This window comes from Polistes dominula, unplaced genomic scaffold (assembly GCF_049000335.1).
Source record: "Polistes dominula isolate Pdom_NZ unplaced genomic scaffold, Pdom_raw_medaka contig_11, whole genome shotgun sequence".
Taxonomy (NCBI): Eukaryota; Metazoa; Arthropoda; class Insecta; order Hymenoptera; family Vespidae; genus Polistes; species Polistes dominula.
In genome coordinates this window covers 1,459,092-1,481,487 of record NW_028301154.1, presented here as the reverse complement: position 1 = coordinate 1,481,487, position 22,396 = coordinate 1,459,092, and the positions used below count along the sequence as shown (strand labels likewise).

At 27.7% G+C, this 22,396-nt stretch overlaps 1 protein-coding gene across 4 annotated transcripts in view; it reads left to right on the top strand.

The window, feature by feature from the left end:
• The window catches only part of LOC149030557 (uncharacterized), a 216,441-nt gene that overhangs the window by 168,700 nt on the left and 25,345 nt on the right, over positions 1–22,396 (top strand). For all 4 annotated transcript variants that reach the window (XM_089178715.1, XM_089178718.1, XM_089178717.1 and 1 more), the window contains exon 5: positions 13,100–13,233. In XM_089178715.1, the coding sequence (XP_089034841.1) occupies positions 13,100–13,233 (134 nt within the window). The remainder of the gene's footprint in view (positions 1–13,099; positions 13,234–22,396) is intronic.

The window sequence follows — 22,396 nt, the reverse complement described above, 5'->3', positions numbered from 1 at the left end:
GAAAAAGAAAAATCCTCCCCGTGTTTTCTAGTTTCTTACGATGAAGAAGGAAGAACCTAGAACCTAGGTTGGGGGTTTGTGATCGATCCGAAGAACTGTTAGCTCTTAGATCGTAAGCTGAATGTTTGCTAGAAGAAAAATCGAACAAACTGAAAGAAAATAGTCAAGAAGACGGAGAATGAAGTTAAAAGAATAGTAAGAGTTATCTACTACTACTACTACTACTACTACTACTATTACTACTATTACTATTGGTGGTACAGGGCAGCTGTTAGTATTGATAAAGAAGAAGAAGAAGAAGAAGGTTGATGGAAGACAAGAAAGTATGTTAGGCACGAAGATGATCGAGGGATTTGGCTTCTTTCCAGTTAGTCGGTCAATCGTTTCCTAGAAAACCAGAGTTCACCGTCCTTAACCCTACAACTCTATCAAAGGGTTTTTTACTTTGAAATAAAAACAGATTATGATATTTAAAATCAAGAAAAATAAAATGAAAAGGAGAGAGAGAGAGAGAGAGATAAGTTGAAAGAATGATTCATAATAATTGGATTCATAAAAATTATACAAATTTTCTAATAAAATGGTATGGTAATTCTTTTTATTATTTTAAATATTTTTTGATGTGTAAAAAGTATATTTGAAATATTCTCACACATCTTTCCACAAAAAGCATGAAATAATAATTTTGATATTAGACTTTAAATGTAATGGTTTGATTTTAAAAATAAATTCTAAGATATACGATATATTCCATCAATGATGATTTAGTTTGATGACAGATGATAAAGTACAGTTGGAAGAGGTTATGAAAAAAAAAAAAAAAAAAAAAATAAAAATAAAAAAAATGATGTTTTCTGTGACCTCGATATCTATGAAGAACACAGTGAATCGGAAAGGTTCTTTCAGTGCAGGTAAATGGGGCGAGAAGTTGGCTCGATATTTCATGAAAAATTATCACGTAACATATATATATAGAAAAAGAAAAAGGGGAGAAAGGAGGGGTGGAAAGAAAGAAAGAAAAAAAAATAGAAAAAAATATAGAAAAAAGAGTGTGTGTGAGAGAGAGAGAGAGAGAGAGAGAGAGAGAGAGAGATAAAATAGTACACGACACAAACCCCCATAATTTCTCGTGAGTGGAGAATTACGAAAGGAATAAATCTCATGGGGTTGTGTATCCCTCTCGAGGTTACGGGAAAATGATTATTTATCGAACGGATGTGACGTCGGATGCTGTTCGGGCAAAGTCACAAAATCCACCCATCCTCCATTCACCCATTTCAAAGTAGCGACGTGAATAAGGCGGTCAAAGTTCCGTTGACTTAAAAAAAAAAAAAAATCTAAAAGAAAAAAAGAAGGAAGAAGAAGAACTAGAAAAAAATGTAGAAAATAAAAAGGTCCTATTTTAAAAGACTCCTTCTTCTTCTTCTTCTTCTTCTTCTTCTTCTTCTTTCAATGTATTTTGAAATAAGATTTTTTTTTTTTTTTAAGAAATGAGAGAGAGACAAAGAGAACGATGTGGAATAGAAAATTATGAAAATAGTCTCTTGGGAAGTGTATAATAATAATAATAATAATAATAATAATAATCGGAGAACAATTTAAAAGTACAACACCGTTTGTAAGATGAGAAAAATATAAAAAAAAATAACGTAGAGTAAAAAAATAGAAAAAGAAAGAAGATGATAAGGTTTTATAAGAGATATGCAGAAAGAAAGTGGGTCAAATGTTACCTTTGATGATTTACCTGCCAAACTGGATCTCAACTTTTCTTCAGATTTATTAAGAGGTAGGATGGGTCAGCAAAAAGAAATTTAATTCGATTTAAAAGTTAACTTATATATATAAATATATAAAAGTGTATGTAACATATTATTCATATACATGTGCATTGTATAAGAATTAATAATGTTTTTAATTACTATTTCTTATAGAATTATTAAATTGGATTAACTTGAAACAATGAACAAATTCAAATGAAAAATTATTAAAATATTAGAAAAATAAAAAGTTAAATCCCCTTTTCTAAACTATTCTATTAAAATATCCGAACATTTACATAGAAAAATCTTACTCTCTCTCTCTCTCTCTCTCTCTCTCTCTCTTGGTTAAAAAACAAGAGTTTTAACAATTTTTGTTTTTCGAAACAAAAATAAAAACACGTATTCATTACCTTTCGATCGAACCAATGAATTTTTATCGAAGAGAACAAAAATGAAACGAATTTTATTTTTTTTATTGGGGGGGGGGGGGGGAAATACGAAATTGTAACGAATAAAAAAAAATAAAATAAAGGAAAAAAATGATAAAAACCAAAAGAAACAAAAAATACTAAACAATGAGGAAGATTGAAAATTGAAATAAAAAAAAAAAAAAAAAACTAAACGGGAAAGGTTAATAAAAAAAAAAAAAGAAAAAAAGAAAAGAAAAGAAAAGAGGGGGCAAAAAAAAAAGGAGGAAAAATTGAACGAACGAATGAACGTACGAACGGAAGCGTAGAAAACGATGAAATCCGGTAAAACCCTCTCTCGTTTTCTGCTTAATAATACAGAGCAACCATATGCCTGCGTAATTCCACGATTTCTATGATAACGATACGCCGAGCTCGAACTTCGAAGTTGCTTCAGGGAGATTATGCATCCGTGAAGACGGAAACATTCAAGTATACGCACTTATCTCGATCTAAGGGGGAAATATTCGACCTACTACTAACACATATTTACTATCATTTACGTATTATATTATACACACGCAAACATGTTTTTTTATATACATATAAATTTATTTATTTATCTTTGATATGAATTATTCAATTAAAAAAAAATATATATTTAAAAAAATCAATCAAAATTGATTTCAATCGCATTTATTTACAATTCTACTTCTATTTCTTTTCTTGATTATTTTTTGGTTTTTTTTTTTTTAACTATATAATATGGTAAAAATATTTAATTTTTTATAAATGATTATAGAATAATTAGAATATTTTTGAATGATTATAAAATGTATAGAATAATATAAAAATAAATATATATGTATATATATATTTGATTTTATTCAAATAATTATTTATCAGTTCTCTATTGAACCATAAGCTTTTTTATCTTTCACATTTAGTATTAGTTTATAATGTTGCGTATGCATGTGTGTTTATTTATGCGTGAGCTATAAGTTTAACCCTTTTATGATACCTCGTAACTTTCAACTCTCGCGTACTTGTAATTAATTAATATTACTTTTTAATCCTACCCCAATTTTCTTCCCCCCCGAATATGGTATATATTATAATAAATATTTATTATATAATAATTCATAATATTTCAAAATATTTCATTTTATATAATCAATAAAAGGCTACCATATACTGAATATAAATTTTAGTAGTTTAATCAAATATATTGTATTCAATATATTACGTTAAATATATAAATAATATAAATATATTATAATTAAGATAAAATCGATATAAATATAATATCTATATATATTATATAATAAATAAAATATACTATCTTCGAAAAGAAAGACAATTTATTAATTAAAATTCCTAATTAAATAAAACAATAACACATTGTTTTGTAAACATAAAAAAAAATTAGTTTCCATACTTTAAAATTTTAATCAATTAAACCCTATATATATATATTCTATTTATATTATTAATTCTACTATATGATAAATGATAAGATACTTCAATTAAACTGATTAAACACAGCCAAGTGAAAAAAAAATAAACGACAAAAAAAAAAAGTAAAATAAAATAAGCAATTTCTTTTCACGCCCTATATTTTTTCGAAATCGTATACGACCGTTTGTCCCCTTTTTTTTTTCAACAAAGCTCGAAAAACCCAGCACTACCACCACCACCACCACCACTACCAACCACCCCTATATCACACGTTTAATTCGTACTTCAAACAATTGCACGAACCACCGGCGTTCTATATATCGTTTGTTATATAGGTTACCACAGAAATAATTGAATTAGGCGAGCTAGCTGAAGCTTAACAGGATTTCGAGGCCCTACGATGATTCCACTAATTTCGAGAACCGAGAGAAAGTGGAATGAAGACGAAATAAGGGAGAGTAGCTGAAAGAGAGAGATAGAGAGAGAGAGAGAGAGAGAGAGAGAGAGAAAATATAAAAATAAATAATTGAGAAATTTTCTAATTTACAAAAGTGTGTTTCAATCAAAAATTTCTATCGATATCAAACATTAAATAGAAAAATTAAAATATTATTTATTTTGATTAACAAACTTACATAATACACGTGATATGTGCATATATATGCGTTAGTATACTTGAATTTTGATTACACGATTTCCCTTTTTAATTTCAAGGATCCTTCTTTCTTTTTTTCTTTTTCTTTTATTGTCTAATTATTATGTAAAACTATAGCAATCTTATTTTATAAAAATTAAAAAAACAAAACAAACAAACAAATAAATCGAATCGTAATAAATTCAATTAACAATCGTAAGATAATATAAATCTAGATTTAATATAAATTTATTTATATAAATTATATTATTTAAATAATATAAATTTTTAAATATATAAATTTATTTATATATAAATTATATTATCCTAATAATATAAGTTTTTAAATATAAATTGTTATTAATGATAATATAAAGTTTCAAGAATTCACTTTCTTTCCAATCACGAAAAATACACACATATACATATATATTATCTAATTGTTTTTTTTTTTTTTTTTTTTTTTGATTGATTACAATTTCTAAAATCTATAGCAAATTGTTGAATGTAATTACCTGTAATATCTCGACCCTTTAATATTCCAATTTGTAGCTACGTAAATACATACGAGAGAGTACATGCATACATTGAACATACATATATTCATTGGTATATTCGAATTCCGATTACACGGGGTATCCCTTCGTATTTGAGGGGGGTACGCCCTTAATCATCGAAACCTTGTATCCCTTCGCATCCCTTCGTATCCCTTCGTATCCCTTCGCGTCCACTCGGATAGCTTTACGAGCTAGAACGGCTTACGAAGTTATAAACTTGGATGCATACAAAACGAGATAACCGATGTAACGATGAAAAATTGCATTCTATCTATTTCTCTCTCTCTCTCTCTCTCTCTTTCTCTTTCTCTTTCTCTTTTTGTCTCTATCTCATTCTCTCTCTGTTTATCTGTCGGTCTTTAATCACTTTTTAAAACAAGCTTGGAAGCCTAGTCAAATAAGAGAAATGACTATAATGATACATGAGACTATTTTTTGTTTGTTTGTTTTTTTATCATTTCCAAATAATAAATAACTATAAATTGCAGTTTTGTGTGTTCGATCGATTTCTTTTTATTTTTTATTTTTTTTTTCCTTTGATTTTATACTTCAATCGTTTGGTCAGAATATTATTAGAATTTTAGTATGTGTGTGTGTGTGTGCCTATGGTTTGATTATTATATTCAATAATATATATTAAGAAAATTTTATATTAAAATATATTATAATATAGTATTATATTAATGGGTTTTATTTAAATTATTATTATTAAATTTTATTTTTTTGTTAAATAGTATTATGTTTTTAAAATAGTATTAGACTTAGTATTAGAGATTATAAATTATTTTCTAAAAAAAAAAAAAATAAAATAATAATATAATAAAATAAAATACCAATTAACAATAATATTTCTCTTAAATAAATTCAATACGATATTTCTCTCATCTTCTTGTCTCAATATTATAATTAGAATTATCATAAAAAAAATATTAATCATTAATATGACGAAGATGAAAGAATTGTTTTTTTTTAAATAATTGTTTAAAATGAATTAATGAAATCAGAGAAGGAAAAGATCACCAACCGTTAAGAGATGAAATTTTGTAGTTCAGCAAATTCTTTTCTAACGAAAACTAATATCTCTCTCTCTCTCTCTCTCTCTCTCTTTCTCTCTTTTTTTCTTTCATTTTCTTTCTCTTTCTTTTTCTCTTTCTGTTTCTCTTTCTCTCTATCTCAATATCATTGATGTATACTTTTCTGAAAAGCGGATATGTCCCATTTAATTCCTCGCTCCGACGGTATTCGTAATCTCGATTGATTCCTTCCTACTCTTACCACCCCCAACCCCTTTCCCCTTCCCTAAAACTCTTTGGAAAGCATTCGAACGAAAAGTAGGTATCTCTTTTGGTGTTTGTTCAAGGTATACTCTCTTCTCTCTCCCTCTCTCTCTCTCTCTCTCTCTTTCTCTCTCTTTCCATCGAATTTGCTGAATTTTTCTATCGAAAATCCTTCGCCGATCTTTTCGCGGTTCGAAAAAGAGAATTTCTTGATGAGAAGAACCTTTTTTTTTTCAAGTACAACAAATAGAAAATAGAATTTAAAAAAAAAAAAGAAAAAAAATAGAAATAATAATAATAATAATAATAACAAATGGAAGTGTAAAAAAAGAAAGAAAAAAAGGGGGTCAAAAGTTAAAACCCATTACGTGAACGGAAAATAAATAAAAAAAAAAGAAAATAATAAAAAAGAATATTCGAACTACGTGGAATAAATTTGAGTGTAATTTGAGAAAAAAAATCTTCTTCCCTTAGCTGATTTCTCTCTCTCTCTCTCTCTCTCTTTCACCCCTTTCTCAGCTTTTCTCTCTCTCTCTCTTTTTTTCTTCTCACTCTCTGTCTCTTTTGGGATGGTTGAAATTCAACGGAAGGATTTTCGTTGCTAACCGGAAACATTTCTTCTTACGTGACCAAGGTTGTGAGAGGAAGGAAAACTCTTATAGAAATCTTTGGCTTTTACACTTCGTAGGGTAAACCAAAAAACGAAGGTTGATATCTTTTCGTAAGACAATTTTTTCTTTTTTTTTCTCTCTCTCTTTCTTCTTCTTCTTCTTCTTCCACCTTCTCCTCCTCCTCTTCCTCCTTCCTCTCTCTCTCTCTCTCTCTCTCTCTCTCTCTCGTCATCCTCCTTTTCCTTAGTTTTTCCTTTCTTTTTTAAACGATTCTCTTTGAACGTTACCGCAGAATGAATATTTATGATACTCATGAATATTTACAATACCGAGAAAGTCTATGCTCTCGAATATCGATTGCTATGCAATACTGTCAACGTGTGCGTAATACAACACAACTATCATCATCCTCCAATGGCGCACACTTTCAAATATAAATGTTCAATAAAAATTCTTCTCTCTGATCGAATTATACCAATTTTATTTTTTTTTCTTTTTTGTTTTTTTTTTTCTTTCTGTTTCTTCTTCACTCCCCCCGTTTCTATTTTCAATTCAATTCAATTCAATTCCAAACCGTAACCTTGTTTATTTCCATTCGCTATTCCATTTTTTTTTTTTTTTTTATTTATTTCGTGACAAAATTTAATTAACAAATAATCACCAATTTTTAAATATCACGACAAATATTATATCTTTAGTTTTTTATTTTTTTTTTTGTTATTAAAATTATGATTATTAATTTGATATTTGTTTCTTTTTTCTTTTTAAATATGTACTTAAATCTCTATAGGTAATTTATGTATATTTATTTCTATGGTGTGTGGTTTAAAATAAGAAATTTATCATATACCCTAATACAGAATGAGAATTCAATTAATTTAATAACAAACACACACATAATTTTTTTTTTATATTTAAAAATTAAGAATTAATAATATAAATTTGAAGCATTTCTATTTGTAAAATTTGTATTAAAAATTATCGTATTTATGTATTTTACAAATACATAATTTTGTTTAATTTAAATTACGTAATTATGTATTACAAATTACAAGTTGGATTCTACCTGACAAATTTACAAATATTATATATTTTCTTTATATTTAATAATTAATAATTAATAATATAACTTTGATGCATTTTTATCTGTAACATTTGTATTACAAATTATCGTATTTATGTATTTTACAAATACATAATTTGTTTTATTTAAATTATAATACGTAATTATGTATTACAAATTACACGTTTGATTTTACCTGACAAATTTACAAAGAATTTCTTTTTCTTTTATATATATATATATCATGTGAATAATTTTCTTCAATTTTGAAATAATTATATTCCTAATAATGTTATCCATTAGAATAAAATTAAATGAAAATAAAATATTTTCCAAATTTATAATAAATTATATTTTTAATGATTACAATCCATTAAAATGTCCTTTAATCTTTAATAATAATTTCATTGCAATTAGATTTAAAATAAAAGAAAGGGTAAAGGGGTGGGTGGGTGGGTGAAAGAAAGAAAGAAACGAATGAAGGAAGAAATGTAGAAAGGAAGGAAGGAAGGAAGGGACAATGAACTAACGGGAAGCATAATATTATGGCAGAACATTAAGGAGAAATAACCTGTTCGGATTTATGAACATCCCTTATGCGAAGCACTCATAAGAGAGAAAGAGAGAAAGAGAGAGAGAGAGAGAGAGAAACTCTGTGAATTAAAGGGGAAGCAACGATCCGAAGCTTTACCTAGAGAGAAAGAGAGTTTCATAAATGTGCTTCCATAAATATCAGAAGAAAATTGTTCCAAAGGAAAAAGATCGAACGTTTACGCATCGTGTTAACCTATTTTTACACCCTGAAAGCTCTACGATCGTTTAAAATACAACGTTTTATATTTTACTACACTTTGGATATATATATATATAAAGACTATGTTTTATTATGAATTTTAATTGTGCATCAATGAACAAAATTGACGCAAAGAAAAATAAATCAACGTGTGATAATTAACAAATTTAAAAAAAGACAAATTAATTTACGATATAAATTATTTATAAATCATCCTTGATTATTATAATAAATATAAAATTAGATTATATTATTGAAAATTATGTTAATAATTGAATTTGAAAATTATAATGTTATTACATTATTCGAATATAAAATACAATCAATTATTTATTATACTACTTATAATATTATATTCAATAATAATTTATATAAAAAATTTAATATATTATATTATTTATCTTAAATCAAAATATATATATATTTCAAAAACATTAATATTAGGTAAATTAATAATAAACGTATCATATCGTTGAAGTTAAATATATTAAAGAATAATAAAATCACATACGAATTTAGTATGCACAATTTTAGTCAGCATTAATATTCTTAAATAATTTCTTGGAAAATTGCGTTACGAATCTGATGTAAGTATTACATACATACATATATAAATACATAACATTTCTATCTGAGAATATGTATATATAACTAACACACGTATTACGATTTTCCAACTTTGCAAAATTCGAATGAAGAGAAGAGAAAATTAGTAACGGTAATAGCACACATGCTAGGAAGTCCCTTTGAAAATAGAGAAGGTCCAGGCCAGTGAAATCCGTAAACCACGAAAGACCCTCCACGGTTAAATTTGTCCCTTTCTATATGTATATACTTCCTCCACCCTACCTCACCTCTCCCCTTCACTTCCTTTCCCTTCGTTTGCGGCTGGTACCTCAACATTGAGTAGTGAGAGAAATACAGAAATAGAAATAGAAATAGAAATACAGTATATGTGTATCTGTGTTAGAAAGAAAAAGAGAGAAAGCCTTGTTTTACAGCGTTACCTTCCGGCCCAACAACCAACCATGGCTTTCTACTTGCCGCCATTTCGCAAAATCCACTATCCTTTTACAAACCCTACGTACAATCGTTGAGGAAATAAACTTCCTTTAGCGAGATATCATCCTTTCTTCTAACACACAGTTAAACGAGTACACTCATACATATACGTATATATATATTTATATATGTTGTATATAGGCAATGAAAGCTTCCCACATTTTAAAACGAAAACCCTTCGGCAAGTTTCGAGACTCCTACCCACCCTCATTCATCCCTTTCCCCATACTCGTAGAATACCACGAAAACTCGACCTACCCAAATCGTGAAAGATTATATAGGTCTTTAATGGTAAACGTGATTTGTAATAGAAATACGCAACGATATCTCTCCCTTTTTTTTTTTTATCATTCTCTTGTTACAAATGAGATTTAAAAAAGGGTATAGAAAATTATTTTCTAAATTATTATTATTATTATTTTATTTTTTGGTGATCACATTTTGGTTTAGTTTGACGTGAATTTTATCTTACTCATATTACTTTTCTTTTCTTTTCTTTTTTTTTTTTTGCATTTTTTCTTTTTTTTAATCAAGTACCAATGAATTTTTGATTCTGAATCGAATTGTTTCTCTTTTTTTTTTTTATCACGAATACATCACGAAACAAAAACATTGTTCCTTTAGATGGGATAACTATTTCTAATATCAGGATACTTCCTGTAACTGAAAAATTTGCAACAGAATGTGCTAGGTAGGAAAAAAAAAACCGTGTTTTATTTTATACCCCAGGAGAAAAATTCGATGCATAACCTTTTGTAAATCGTCGATTCAATCGCAAACTCCATTCCCGGAGTTGGGGAACACAATCACGAATTTGGAACTCACCATGGTGCATTCGTATATATATGTATGTGTAGCTAACTTACTCTAACACATATATGCGTTAGATAGGGTGTACATAGTATATATATACCTATACATGAAACTTATCAACGTGTCTCTACTATACCACTTGTAAATAACCAGAACACTGAATTATCTAGATACCACCCTTCCCAAAACCCCCAAACCCACCCTCAAAACGAACTGATGATTTCTAACCGAAATAAAATTTGTTCAAAACTTTTCCTACGATCATAGAAAACTTTTCCCTTTTCGACCAATCGAACATATCTATCAACCATTCGTCTACTACAAATTTCATTGTGATAGAAATAAAATTACCAAAGTACGTGAAAACACCATCCCCCATTTTCATTTAATCGATTTTATTTCTATTTATATATCTACGGGGTCGGGGGGGGGGAAGAAAATATCGAACAAATTTGATTACAAAAAAAAAAAAAATCATTTCTATCGAATATATATACAACGTCAATGAATAATAAAATAATATAATCAATCGAGTATGACAAAAAACTTTTTTCTTTAGACGTTGATTATCATGGGGAATGATAAATCCTCCACCACCACCTCCACCTCCTCCACAAATAAAATAATTTTAATTCAATTATTATTTCGTCGTATTACGTCTGATATATTACGTACTATTTCTACTTATTGTTCTTGTTAGAAATATATTCTTGGGTTTAATTCTGTTTTGTTTTGTCTTGGATAAAAATAAACTTCAAAACATTTGATTACACCTATGTAAAAATAATATATAAATATTAATCATTTAAATTATTTATATAAAAAAAATATTACTATATATATAATATGCGTACACACATATCACTATCGTTGGGATTATTTTAATTCAATTATTACTTTATCGTATTACGTCTGATATATTACGTACTATTTCTACTTATTTTTTTTCCTTAAGAATATATTTTTTTAGTTTTTTTCTTTTGGATAAAAATTAACTTCAAAGGATTTTCCTATACAGTCAATCGATATGACTAATGCATACACACGTATCACTGTGGTTGTGAATTAAAATAATTCAATTATTAATTCATCGTATTACGTCTGATATATTACTTACTATTTCTACTTACTTTTCTCTCCACCCTCTCCCACAAGTAAAATAAATTACACAACGATTACACGATGTTTTTAAATAATTCCTATTCAACGTTTACGAATAGATATGATCAATATATGACTTATTATTTAAAAAAAGAGGTACGAAATTGAGATGTTAATTGTTTTATAAACAAATCGAAATACGAATATTAACAGAGGGTCTCTAATAATTGTATTATCAATTTTTCCAATATTTTTTGGGAATCATTGTACATATCTATTGATAAAGATAGATGTATATATGTGTGTGTGGGTGTGTATGTGTTTAGTGCTTGGACAACAGGGCGGATGTTTAATTGAGCATTCGGTCGCGCCAGGTCGAACGCGAATGTCTCTCATAATCCAGTGTACCAATTAACGCTATTAGAGACATCGAATGCAGAGAGAGAGAGAGAGAGAGAGAGAGAGAAAGAGAAAGAGAGAGAGAAAGGGGACGCTAACGGCATCCTGATAAACTTGATCATCGATTACAAGTGGAAGTACACGGCCATTGACAGCCATAACGTGATCATCGTAAAGGACTGATATTTGGAATGGACAAGAAATAAAATGAAATGAAATGAATAAAAAAAAACAGAAAGAATAGAAAAAGATAAGAGAACAAAACAAAATTCAATGGAATATATTCATGAAAGTATCACCGATCAAATATCGTTAATTAATTAATTAATTAATGGATAAGATACCTTGGAGAATAATAATTTTGTAAAAAGAGAAGGACAAAAAAAAATTCATAAAATATATTTCTATCGATATTACTTAATATTCATACACACATATATCACTGTGGTTGGGATTATTTTAATTTAATTATTATTCCATCGTATTACGACGTCTGATATATTACGTACTATTTCCACTTATTTTTTTGTTAGAAACATATTTTGTTGGTTTCATTTTCTCTTTTTCTTTTTTTTTGTCTTGGATAAAAATTAACTTCAAAGGATTTTATTATATAATCTATAGATATGACTGAAGCATTCACATATCATCGTGGTTGAGATTATTTTTATTCAACTATTATTTGATCGTATTACGACGTCTGATATATTACGTACTATTTCTACTTATTTTTTTCTTGAAAATATATTCTTTTGGTTTTTTACTATATTATCTTGGATAAAAAAATTAACTTCAAAGTATTTGATTATATCTATGTAATAAATATCAATTATTTAAATATTTACATAAGTTACATTATAAAAAAAAAAAATACATTTAAAATATTATTACATTAACTTGAAATAAAATATAAAAAATTGGTAAAAAAAAAAAAAAAAGAAAATTAATGACTTTATATTTAAAATATTTCTTTAAAAAATGTGCAAGTATTGTATATTATATAATGATGCGTTTATAAATAAGATTAGAATGACGTATAAATCTTTTCGAAAAAAAAAATGACATTTCATGACAGATGAAAATACATGAACGTTACTCGTAGAGGGTACTCTCTAAAGTTATAACTTTCACGTACCCATTCAGTTGAGAATTTACGTTTTCCAGCTCTTCCGGAACGAGGACCGGAAATCACGGGCTTATCCTCGCACTATGCTGTCGGCGAAAACGTGACTGCCAACTGTACTGCTTGGCCTTCAATACCAAAAGCCGATCTCCGTTGGACTATCAATGGAGAAGCGGTAAAGTATTTACGATTCTTTCCCTCTATATATATACTACACATATATCTAACATTAATAACACATATATATATATATATATATATATATATATATATATATATATATATATATATACAGCTATTTCTTTTTCTTTGATATCGAAATTTTATACCGTTCTTTTACTACACTGTACTATACTGATTTTTGATAACTATAACCAAAGTTTTATTATACCTAAAAATTAAAAATATTATCCTAAACATTATCAACACTTGCACTTATCTTTAAAAAATTTTACAACCAAATTTAATACTTCATTTTTTTTTTTGTTATCTATCACACATTCTTGTATTTATATTTTAACATATATAATATAATAATTATTATTTTATTTATCAATTATAATAATTAATATCAAGTAAACGTATATTTCATAGTGATGGTATTATTTAAATGTTGATTAAATTTTGATTAAATTTTGATTAAATTTTGACATTTCAAGCGTGTGTGATAGTACATGAATTTTTTCGTTTTTGTTTTTTTGTGTAAATCAATCAAATACACATACACACACATCACACATACACAAATAGTGTTTATATGACAATAGAAGCTAGTGTATACGATCTTCGATTTTCTTAAAAGCTCGTTTCTTGGGAAAGAAAATTAGATTTCAGCGTGAGCTGATCGTCAACGATGAAATCCTCTTTCCACTTTTCTAACCATAGAATGCCAGCCTAAGGCGAATCTCATTCGCCAGTTTCCCATCAGCTTAAAATACAAGGGGGGCGTTTTTGTTTTACTCATGCAAAATAATCTCAGCTCACTTAACCCCCCGCTAAATAAAACTTTCTACAAAACCTTGATCCTAAAATATAACATATATATATATATATATATATATATATATATATATATATATATATATATATATATATACAGTATTATATTATAATATAATTTATAGTTATACGAATGACACTAAACTTTTTCTTTTCTTCAATTCATTTTATCGGATCGTAAATTGTACACAGGGTGTCTCATTTTATATTTCAAAATAATATTTTAATATTTTATTTTTATATATTTATATTATATATATAATTATGTATAATATATATTCGAAAAGTTCGTAGATTTTTTTCCGAAAAGTTAGTAGGTTTTTTCTGTATGTTAATATAAGTTTAATTCTTATTGATATATTTTTTTTTTAATACTTTTTCATTTAACTTAAAAATATCACGAATTCTATGTACCATAAAAAATCATATTAAAATTCTATACAGTTATAATACGAATAAAAAGGATTAAAGAAAAACCAAACGAAACAACAAACATTTAAAAATCGATAATTGATTAGTGTAATATAAAATAATAGTTTGCTGAAATGTTTCAAATGTTGAATTGAAAGATGAGAAAATTGTCTTTGGCACTTGCAGTTAAATCCTCCTGAGTATTCCTTTTTTTTTTTTGTTTAACTTACAGCTCTCATACGCCTACAAACAACACACAGATACAAATACGCACATAAATAAAAGGATACAAAAAGAAATAATACATATATATATATATATAGATATGTATATGAATTATATATAGAAATACATTGAAACGAGCCCGTGGGAGTTATATACATGACCGTATTACATATAAGAGACATATACACTAGGTATATTGTATTGGTGTGCGTGAGTAGTATCGAGAATGCGTTGCTGGGGGCTATCCAGCAACGTTGAACATTCCGTTAGACCCGCGGGAATCCTTGTGCTAGCACCAATCCCACCGAGAGACCAACGAATAAATAACATGGCAGCTGATATGTACCTTCGCATACTACTGAATGCCTGAACCACTCAGTTGCTTGACATTAGTTTAATTACAGGAACGTTCGAAAACGTACGATGGGGTTCTCTATCGTCATTCGGAAAATAATATACGGTTTGTGTCAAAATTCTACATATGGTAATATATGTGTAGGTATGTGTGTAGGTACGTGTTTAGTATCGTTTTATCAGTATTTGTAATATCTCATAAATATATATATATATATTTCAAATGATTAATCATGTATGATTCAATTGATTTTTGTAACAAATTATTCATTTTCTATTATTGTATGTGAAATTTACAGGTAATATTGCAATCTAAAATAATGTTAACAATTGTATTATTGTGGTAGTAGTATGGTGTGAATATTGATGGTTAAATTAATAATATATTATACTGTGAATTTGGAAAAAATAATTAGTATGTAATAAGCTATTTAATAATTATTATTAAAATAATACTTTCATAGATATTTGTTTTTATAATCTATAAAAATTGATTGAGAAAGTAAATGTATACTTTGAAAAAAAAAAAGAAAAAAAGAGAGAGGGAGATAGTATGACAAAAAACAAAAAAAACCTGAAAACCGAAAAACAAAAATTAGAAAGAAAAAAAAGAAGGAAACAAGAACACACCTTTTACAGGGTGAGGACAACAAAACTCTGAACGTTTTCTGTCGACTGTAAAAATTTGAAACGTTTTCATGGAAAATGGTGTTTCATTTTCCTCACCTGACATCCACCACCACCACCCCCCCTCCACCTTACATTTCTGTTCGTATAAATAAAAATAAATAAAAAAAAGAAACTTTGAAAGACATTACAGAAATAGAAAGAAAATGTAAAAATAAAGTAGAGACAGACAGTAACAAAAAAGGGAAAAAGAGGGAAATAAAAAGAAAAAAGAAGAGAAAGTAAAAAAACGGTGGAAGGGAGAAAGGAAGGATAGGGATGGATGTAGGGAGTAAGGGGTAAATAAAGGGTGTTTTATATGTATAGATATATAGTTCATACATGTCGCTTTCTCTGCCTGTTACATTTCCTCCCATTTCCCACCCCCACTCCTTTTATTTTTTTGTATCTTCCTAGCTTACAACCAACCCCTATCCACGATTCTCGGGTTATCTTCGTGGATTAGCACTAAACTAGATATTACTTTCATTTTCTTTTAATTCCTTACTCGATATCTCGCGTTCTTTCGAAACTATCCTCGAAATTAAAATGAAAGTTGAAAAAGACAAAAGTAAGAGGATTCGAAAGAGAGAGAGAGAGAGAGAGGGAGGGAGAAAGGGAAAGAGAGAAAGATAAGGGTAGGAATATTAAAACAAAACTACATTAACGATCTAAAACGAACGTTATTAAGGCAACTCCTTTTCTTTTTTATTTATGTGTTGATATATATATGTGTGTACGTGTACGTGTAAGTGCAATTTCTCTGCGTTGGTTCTTTTATATTTCATACGTAAATTAATTACAAATAATAGTAAAGTGTCGAAGAAATAAAAAAACAAAAATTGTGAAAAATACACAAAAATATTATCTGCGTAAAGTAATCACATTTCTTATTAAGTTTTATTGTAAATTTGTTTGAAACGTAATAATAAATAAAAAATAAAATGAAATAAAAATTTACAATTCCTAAGAGACCATTTCTAAATAAGATGATAGCTGCCAATATTAACAAAATAAAATAAAATAAAATAAAATGAAATAAAATGAAATAAAAGGAAATAAAATAAACAATTCCTCAGAGACCATCAAAGATTAAATTCTCCATTACGAATTAATATCATTTTCCAAAAGTGTTAGAGTAACAGTTTATAACAAATCGATACTTCATTAGCGTTTTCCATAAATCTGTTTGATTTCAATGTATCAATGAGATTTAATAGCAACGAGTTAAAAGCACACATACACACACACACAGACACACATATATATATATATATATATATATATATATATATATATACGAAACAAATGATAGAAAGAGAAAGGATATAGAAACATGTTAACCGATTCCTATTAATAGTCTCTCCTGTGCTTAAATACAACAGATTATCAACTAATTGGATAAGCAGTATTAATACCGGGGCTACGAACTGACCGTACTCTTCATTAGATTCATTCAATATTGCATGGCAATACCACACGTACACACTTAAACATCGTGTAAACGGGCCAACATAAATGTCCACCGTAATGGGCTCTTCCACTGTACGACGTTACCTGTATATATGCTTCGATTATATCCATGTATATATGGCTATATATATATATATGTGCATGAACATATCATGCACTATCCTCCTCCTCCTCCTCCTCCTCCTCCTCCTTCTCCTTCCACCCCCTAGCCCTTTCCACCCTCTCTTCTCTCCTTCATCGTCCTTTGCAAATCCTGAAACGACTTGCACGTGACCCGAACTATCTACGAGAAATCACAAAACTCGGACTTATTCGTTATCATGAAAAGAAACCTGATAACGTTTACGTGCCATACTTAAAAACGAGAGAGAGAAAAAAAAAGCATTGTTGTCTTATCGTATCTCAAATTTTGGTATCCTTTCGTAAATAGGGTCTTATATATATATATATATATATATATATATTTTTTTTTTAATAGTTATTTTAAATCGAAACTTTTCGATTTAGATAAGAATGATCATCTTTATCTTAACTATAAATATTCTTTTATATAATATATAAGTATGCATGTGTGTATGTGTCACGTAAAAGTTATTTTATATTGAGAAGGATAAAATCAAAAACCACAATACTGGTTTATATTTTAATACGAATATAACAATATTTTTGGTATTATTTGTTTTAATAATTGAATTTTTAGTTACGGTATTTGATAAAAATAAATATGTACAAATAAATTGGGAATTATTTGAAAGAGAAAATAATTTACAACATTTTTTTTTCCGTTCACACTATGATAAAATAATTTTTGTGAAGAACATTTTATATAATTCTAAATTATTGCCAAATATTTGGAAAAAGTATTTTCCGAATAAAGTATTTTCTATTTAATTATATTATTTCTGAATAATTGGTAAATGTTATCAATAAAAACATAATCCCAACCACATTATCTCGACTAGAATAATCATAAATGGTTTTTTTTTGTTTCCCCCTATCAGCCCCTATTGGAAAATAACAACGATCGCGAATTCCATGTTTTTTCGTGGAAAAACTTTTAAAAGAGAGAAACTTGCTATTACTACATGGCGGGTTATACGGTTAGGTCAACTATACAGTGGTACGACCGAGTTGTTCAATGAGCCGTGACAAGCTCGTTCCTGAAATCTATCAGACTCTCACAATTTGTGCCATAATTTCTCCAAGAATTTCTCTCTCTCTCTCTCTCATGGAATTTCTCTCACAAAATTCTTTCTCATCTCGTATACTTTATTTTTTTTTTTTTTTTTTTTTTTTACAACTGATTTCGTCAACGATGGATATAAGCTATATAACCTTTTAAAAATGACATACGATTTGTCCAATATAACGTTTGATATATGTAAGTACCTATTTATATACGTATACACTGTATATATATATATATACAGGATAAAACATTTATATTGCTACGTTTCAATATATCTGTTATTTATGGGTTTATGGATAAAGTTTTTTGAGGGGGAGTGAAGGGCTAGGGAGAATATAGTTTGAATACATTTGTTATAAGAAAATATCCTAATACGTTCCCATATGATGAAATATTATTTAATTATTAACAAAATATTTATTAGAATATTGTCAAAAATTTATTTTCATTTTTTATGTTTTTCTTCCTTACTAACATTTATTTACTGTCAATCGATTAGATTTTAATAAAATTTTATTCGTGATTTCTTTTAGAATATTTCCTAATATCTTTAATAAAAAAAAAAAACTCTCAAATAAGATTCTATACTTGGATGAAATATTATATTTAATTAGTATTGTCAAGAATGAATTTTCATTTTTATTATTTATTCTATTTCTATTTTATTTTCTTTACTTTTTGTTTCATTTCTTTGAATAATTATAAAATTTCTTACCCACGTGCAAATAAAACTCTATGCTTAATCTATTAATAAAAAAATAAATATAAAATAAACTCAAATAAATGATATTATTATATTTTTCTAACAAATCACCAAAAATCTTCCTATTTCATATAACAATAACAATAATAATAATAACATGTACAAGAATCGTTTAGATCTTATAAAAAAAAAAAAAAAAAGGAAAATTCCAATCAGAAATCTGAGATAGAAATACGTTTAATAATAAATTGACGAAATGTCAGTAGCCTTGAGCGAGTAGGTTCTCGTTAAGATTTCAGAAATGCATCTGGATTCGTGTGAATATTTCAGTCGATCTCATTTAAATTGTATTTAGGTTGCACCCGTCCTAGATCTACGTGTACATACTAGCCGTCGTCTCTAGGATCTCGTCTTCTAACATACACACACACACAAACGAAAACACATATACATAGACATACATTACCCCTCCCTCCCCCCCCCCCCCCAAACATCTCCAATTTAGTTGGGAAAATTTTCGCGTCGAAATATCTACGAGCAAACGCGAGATAACCAATTTCCCTTGGAAGTATAAGAAAGCTTTACTGGTAGTGGTGATAGTGATGGTGGTGATAGTGATGGTGGTAGATATGGTGGGGGAAATGTCGGTCGTATATCACGAAAGGTTCGACTACCAAGATGAGAATCCATAAAGTTTGCAGGAATTTTCCGATCTCTTCCATATAAAATCTGAAAAAGTGACGCCTAGAGAAAGAAAGATAGAAACAGGGGGTAGGGGGTGACTGTAAAGGAATAAGGAAAGAAGGAAGGAAGGAAGGAAGGAAGGAAGGAAGATAGAGGAACGGAATGGAATGGAATGAGGGAAGAAGATCGACGAAAAAGTATACCACGACAAACATCTTCCTCCCCTTAACGCAACGTCGAATTCGAACTTGTGATTTTTCGCAAATCACGCTCAAATTTCAATACCATCTTCAAGACGTTCAAAGGGATCGTCTTCTTCGTCCCTTTTTATACTCCCTTCTATATCTTTCTTTCTTTTTTTTTTTTTACTTTATTCTTTTTTACCTTTGACTTTGTTTTTTTTTTTCGTTTATTTTCTTTTTATCCTCTATGTTTTCCATTTGAAACTAAACCCTAATGCAATACCTACCCTATATAAGGGTATAATAATATGAATACTGACTGAGTTTGAGATAATCGAAATTCAAATCATCTCTTTAAATTTTTTTAATTTTTATTTGTTTCAAAGAATAGTCCCCCTCCTTCTAAACTTTTCTTTTATTTGAACTAATTCAAAAAAACATTCTAAATTCGTACTTGTTACTTTTGACAACCCTAATGCAAAGAAAATATTCAATGTTTTTCTTTTTTTATTTGAACAATTCCAAACGGATCATTCATTCATCTCAATTCTTATATTTTATTTTTTTATTGGTTTTTTTTTTTTATTTTCTATATTTGTTTTATTCGACCCGATGATTCAAATGGAATTCTCACAAATTTTCTTAAATCACTACAAAACGTTGGATACCTTATTCTCAATAATTCCACCCTTAGGATCAACCTTATTTAAATTCCCTTATGTTTTCTTTCTATTTTCAATTTTTTATTCAACTCACAACCCTAACAACACACACATCGAAATTCAAACATTCGATTTGTCGCGAACAAATCGCGTATTAAATTTCAATACTTTGTACAAAACACGTGTTCACAAAGGAATATTATTTCATATTTTTATTTTATTTTTTTTTTTTTTTGTTAATTTTATATTCTTTATACTACTCTTATTCATTTCATTTCATTTCATTTCATTTCATTTCTTTTCTTTTCTCTTCTTTTTTTTTCCTTACAATTTTTTATTGGATACCACCACGAGTGAATAGAAAGAAAATAAAAATTAAATATTCTTCCTTCTAGATGTTAAGAACGTCTGCTTTTCTCTCTGATTTTTATATTCTTTATCTTTCTTACTCTTTTTCTTCATTTCTTTTCATTTGATTTTTGACTTTAACGTAGTTGTAAGTAGAACGAAGGGAAAAGAATGTTTGAATGTCTTGCATGTAAGTGTGACGACGACGATCGTCTTCAACCCCTGATTTTCTTTCTTTCTTTCTTTCATTCTACTTTGATATATATATTTTTTTTTTCATCTTCTTTTTCTACTTTTTCTTATTTTTAACTTAACTCAACGAGCAAAAGAATAAGAAAAAGAAAAAGAAAAAGAAAAAGAAGAAGAAGGAAGAAAGAAAGAAAGATTTGAATGTCTGACTCGAAGAAGCGTTATGATCGTCTGTTTGCCTGATTTTCTTTCCTTCCAACCTTTTTTTTTCTTTTTTTCTCTTCTTTTTCTGCTACCATCTTTTTCCTTTATTTCTTCTCTCTCTCTCTCTCTCACACACACACTTTTTATCTATTTTTTTTTCTTTCCCTCTCTTTTTAATACACAACGCGAATGGGAACAAGGATTCGTTAGGAGCAAAGAGAGATCGAAACGATTGTTCCTCGGTAAAAGAATTTACAAGCCCTTTGAGTAATTTACGCTTTCTCTATCTGTAACGTTCTTCCCTTTTACCAAAGGCACGACGAGAGACAAACTGTACATTTTTACGGTTTTCCGATAAGGAATTCAACAGCGAAAAACTACATACAGCTGACTATAAGATAGATGGACAGGAATTGTACGATTTGAATGAGGTAAAAAGAAAAAAAGAAAAAAAAAGAAAAAAAATCAAAATACGAAGAATATAACATAAAACGAATAGGATTTTTCAAACTACTGCATCCTAACAACCCCCATTCATTATTATTATTATTTTATTCTTATTTTATTCTTATTTTTTATCTTTCAAAATTTTACCTTTTTTATAATTATACGATTTATTTTCTATTGAAAATCTTCGTCACTATTTCTTAGTTATTAATTTTTTTTAAATATCAATCATAATTGAATTATTAAAAAAAATTTTATTCGCGTATTTTATTCTTATTTTATATCTTTCAAAATTTTCTATTTATATATTTGTACGATTTAATTTTATATAATTATAATATTCGTAACTATTTTTTATATTATTAATTTTGATAATATTAATATTAACTTTGGAATGAAAAATTTTTTATCATTTTTATTATTATCAATCATATATTTAGAAAATTTTATTCATAGAGCTAAACATGTATTACATATATAAAAAAAAATATATATATATATTAAAGATGTTTAAAAACAAGAAACAAAAAAAAAGAAAGAAAATAAAAAAACAAAAAACAAAACTATAATGAACGTAATTGTCCAGCCATCGAAATGAGATT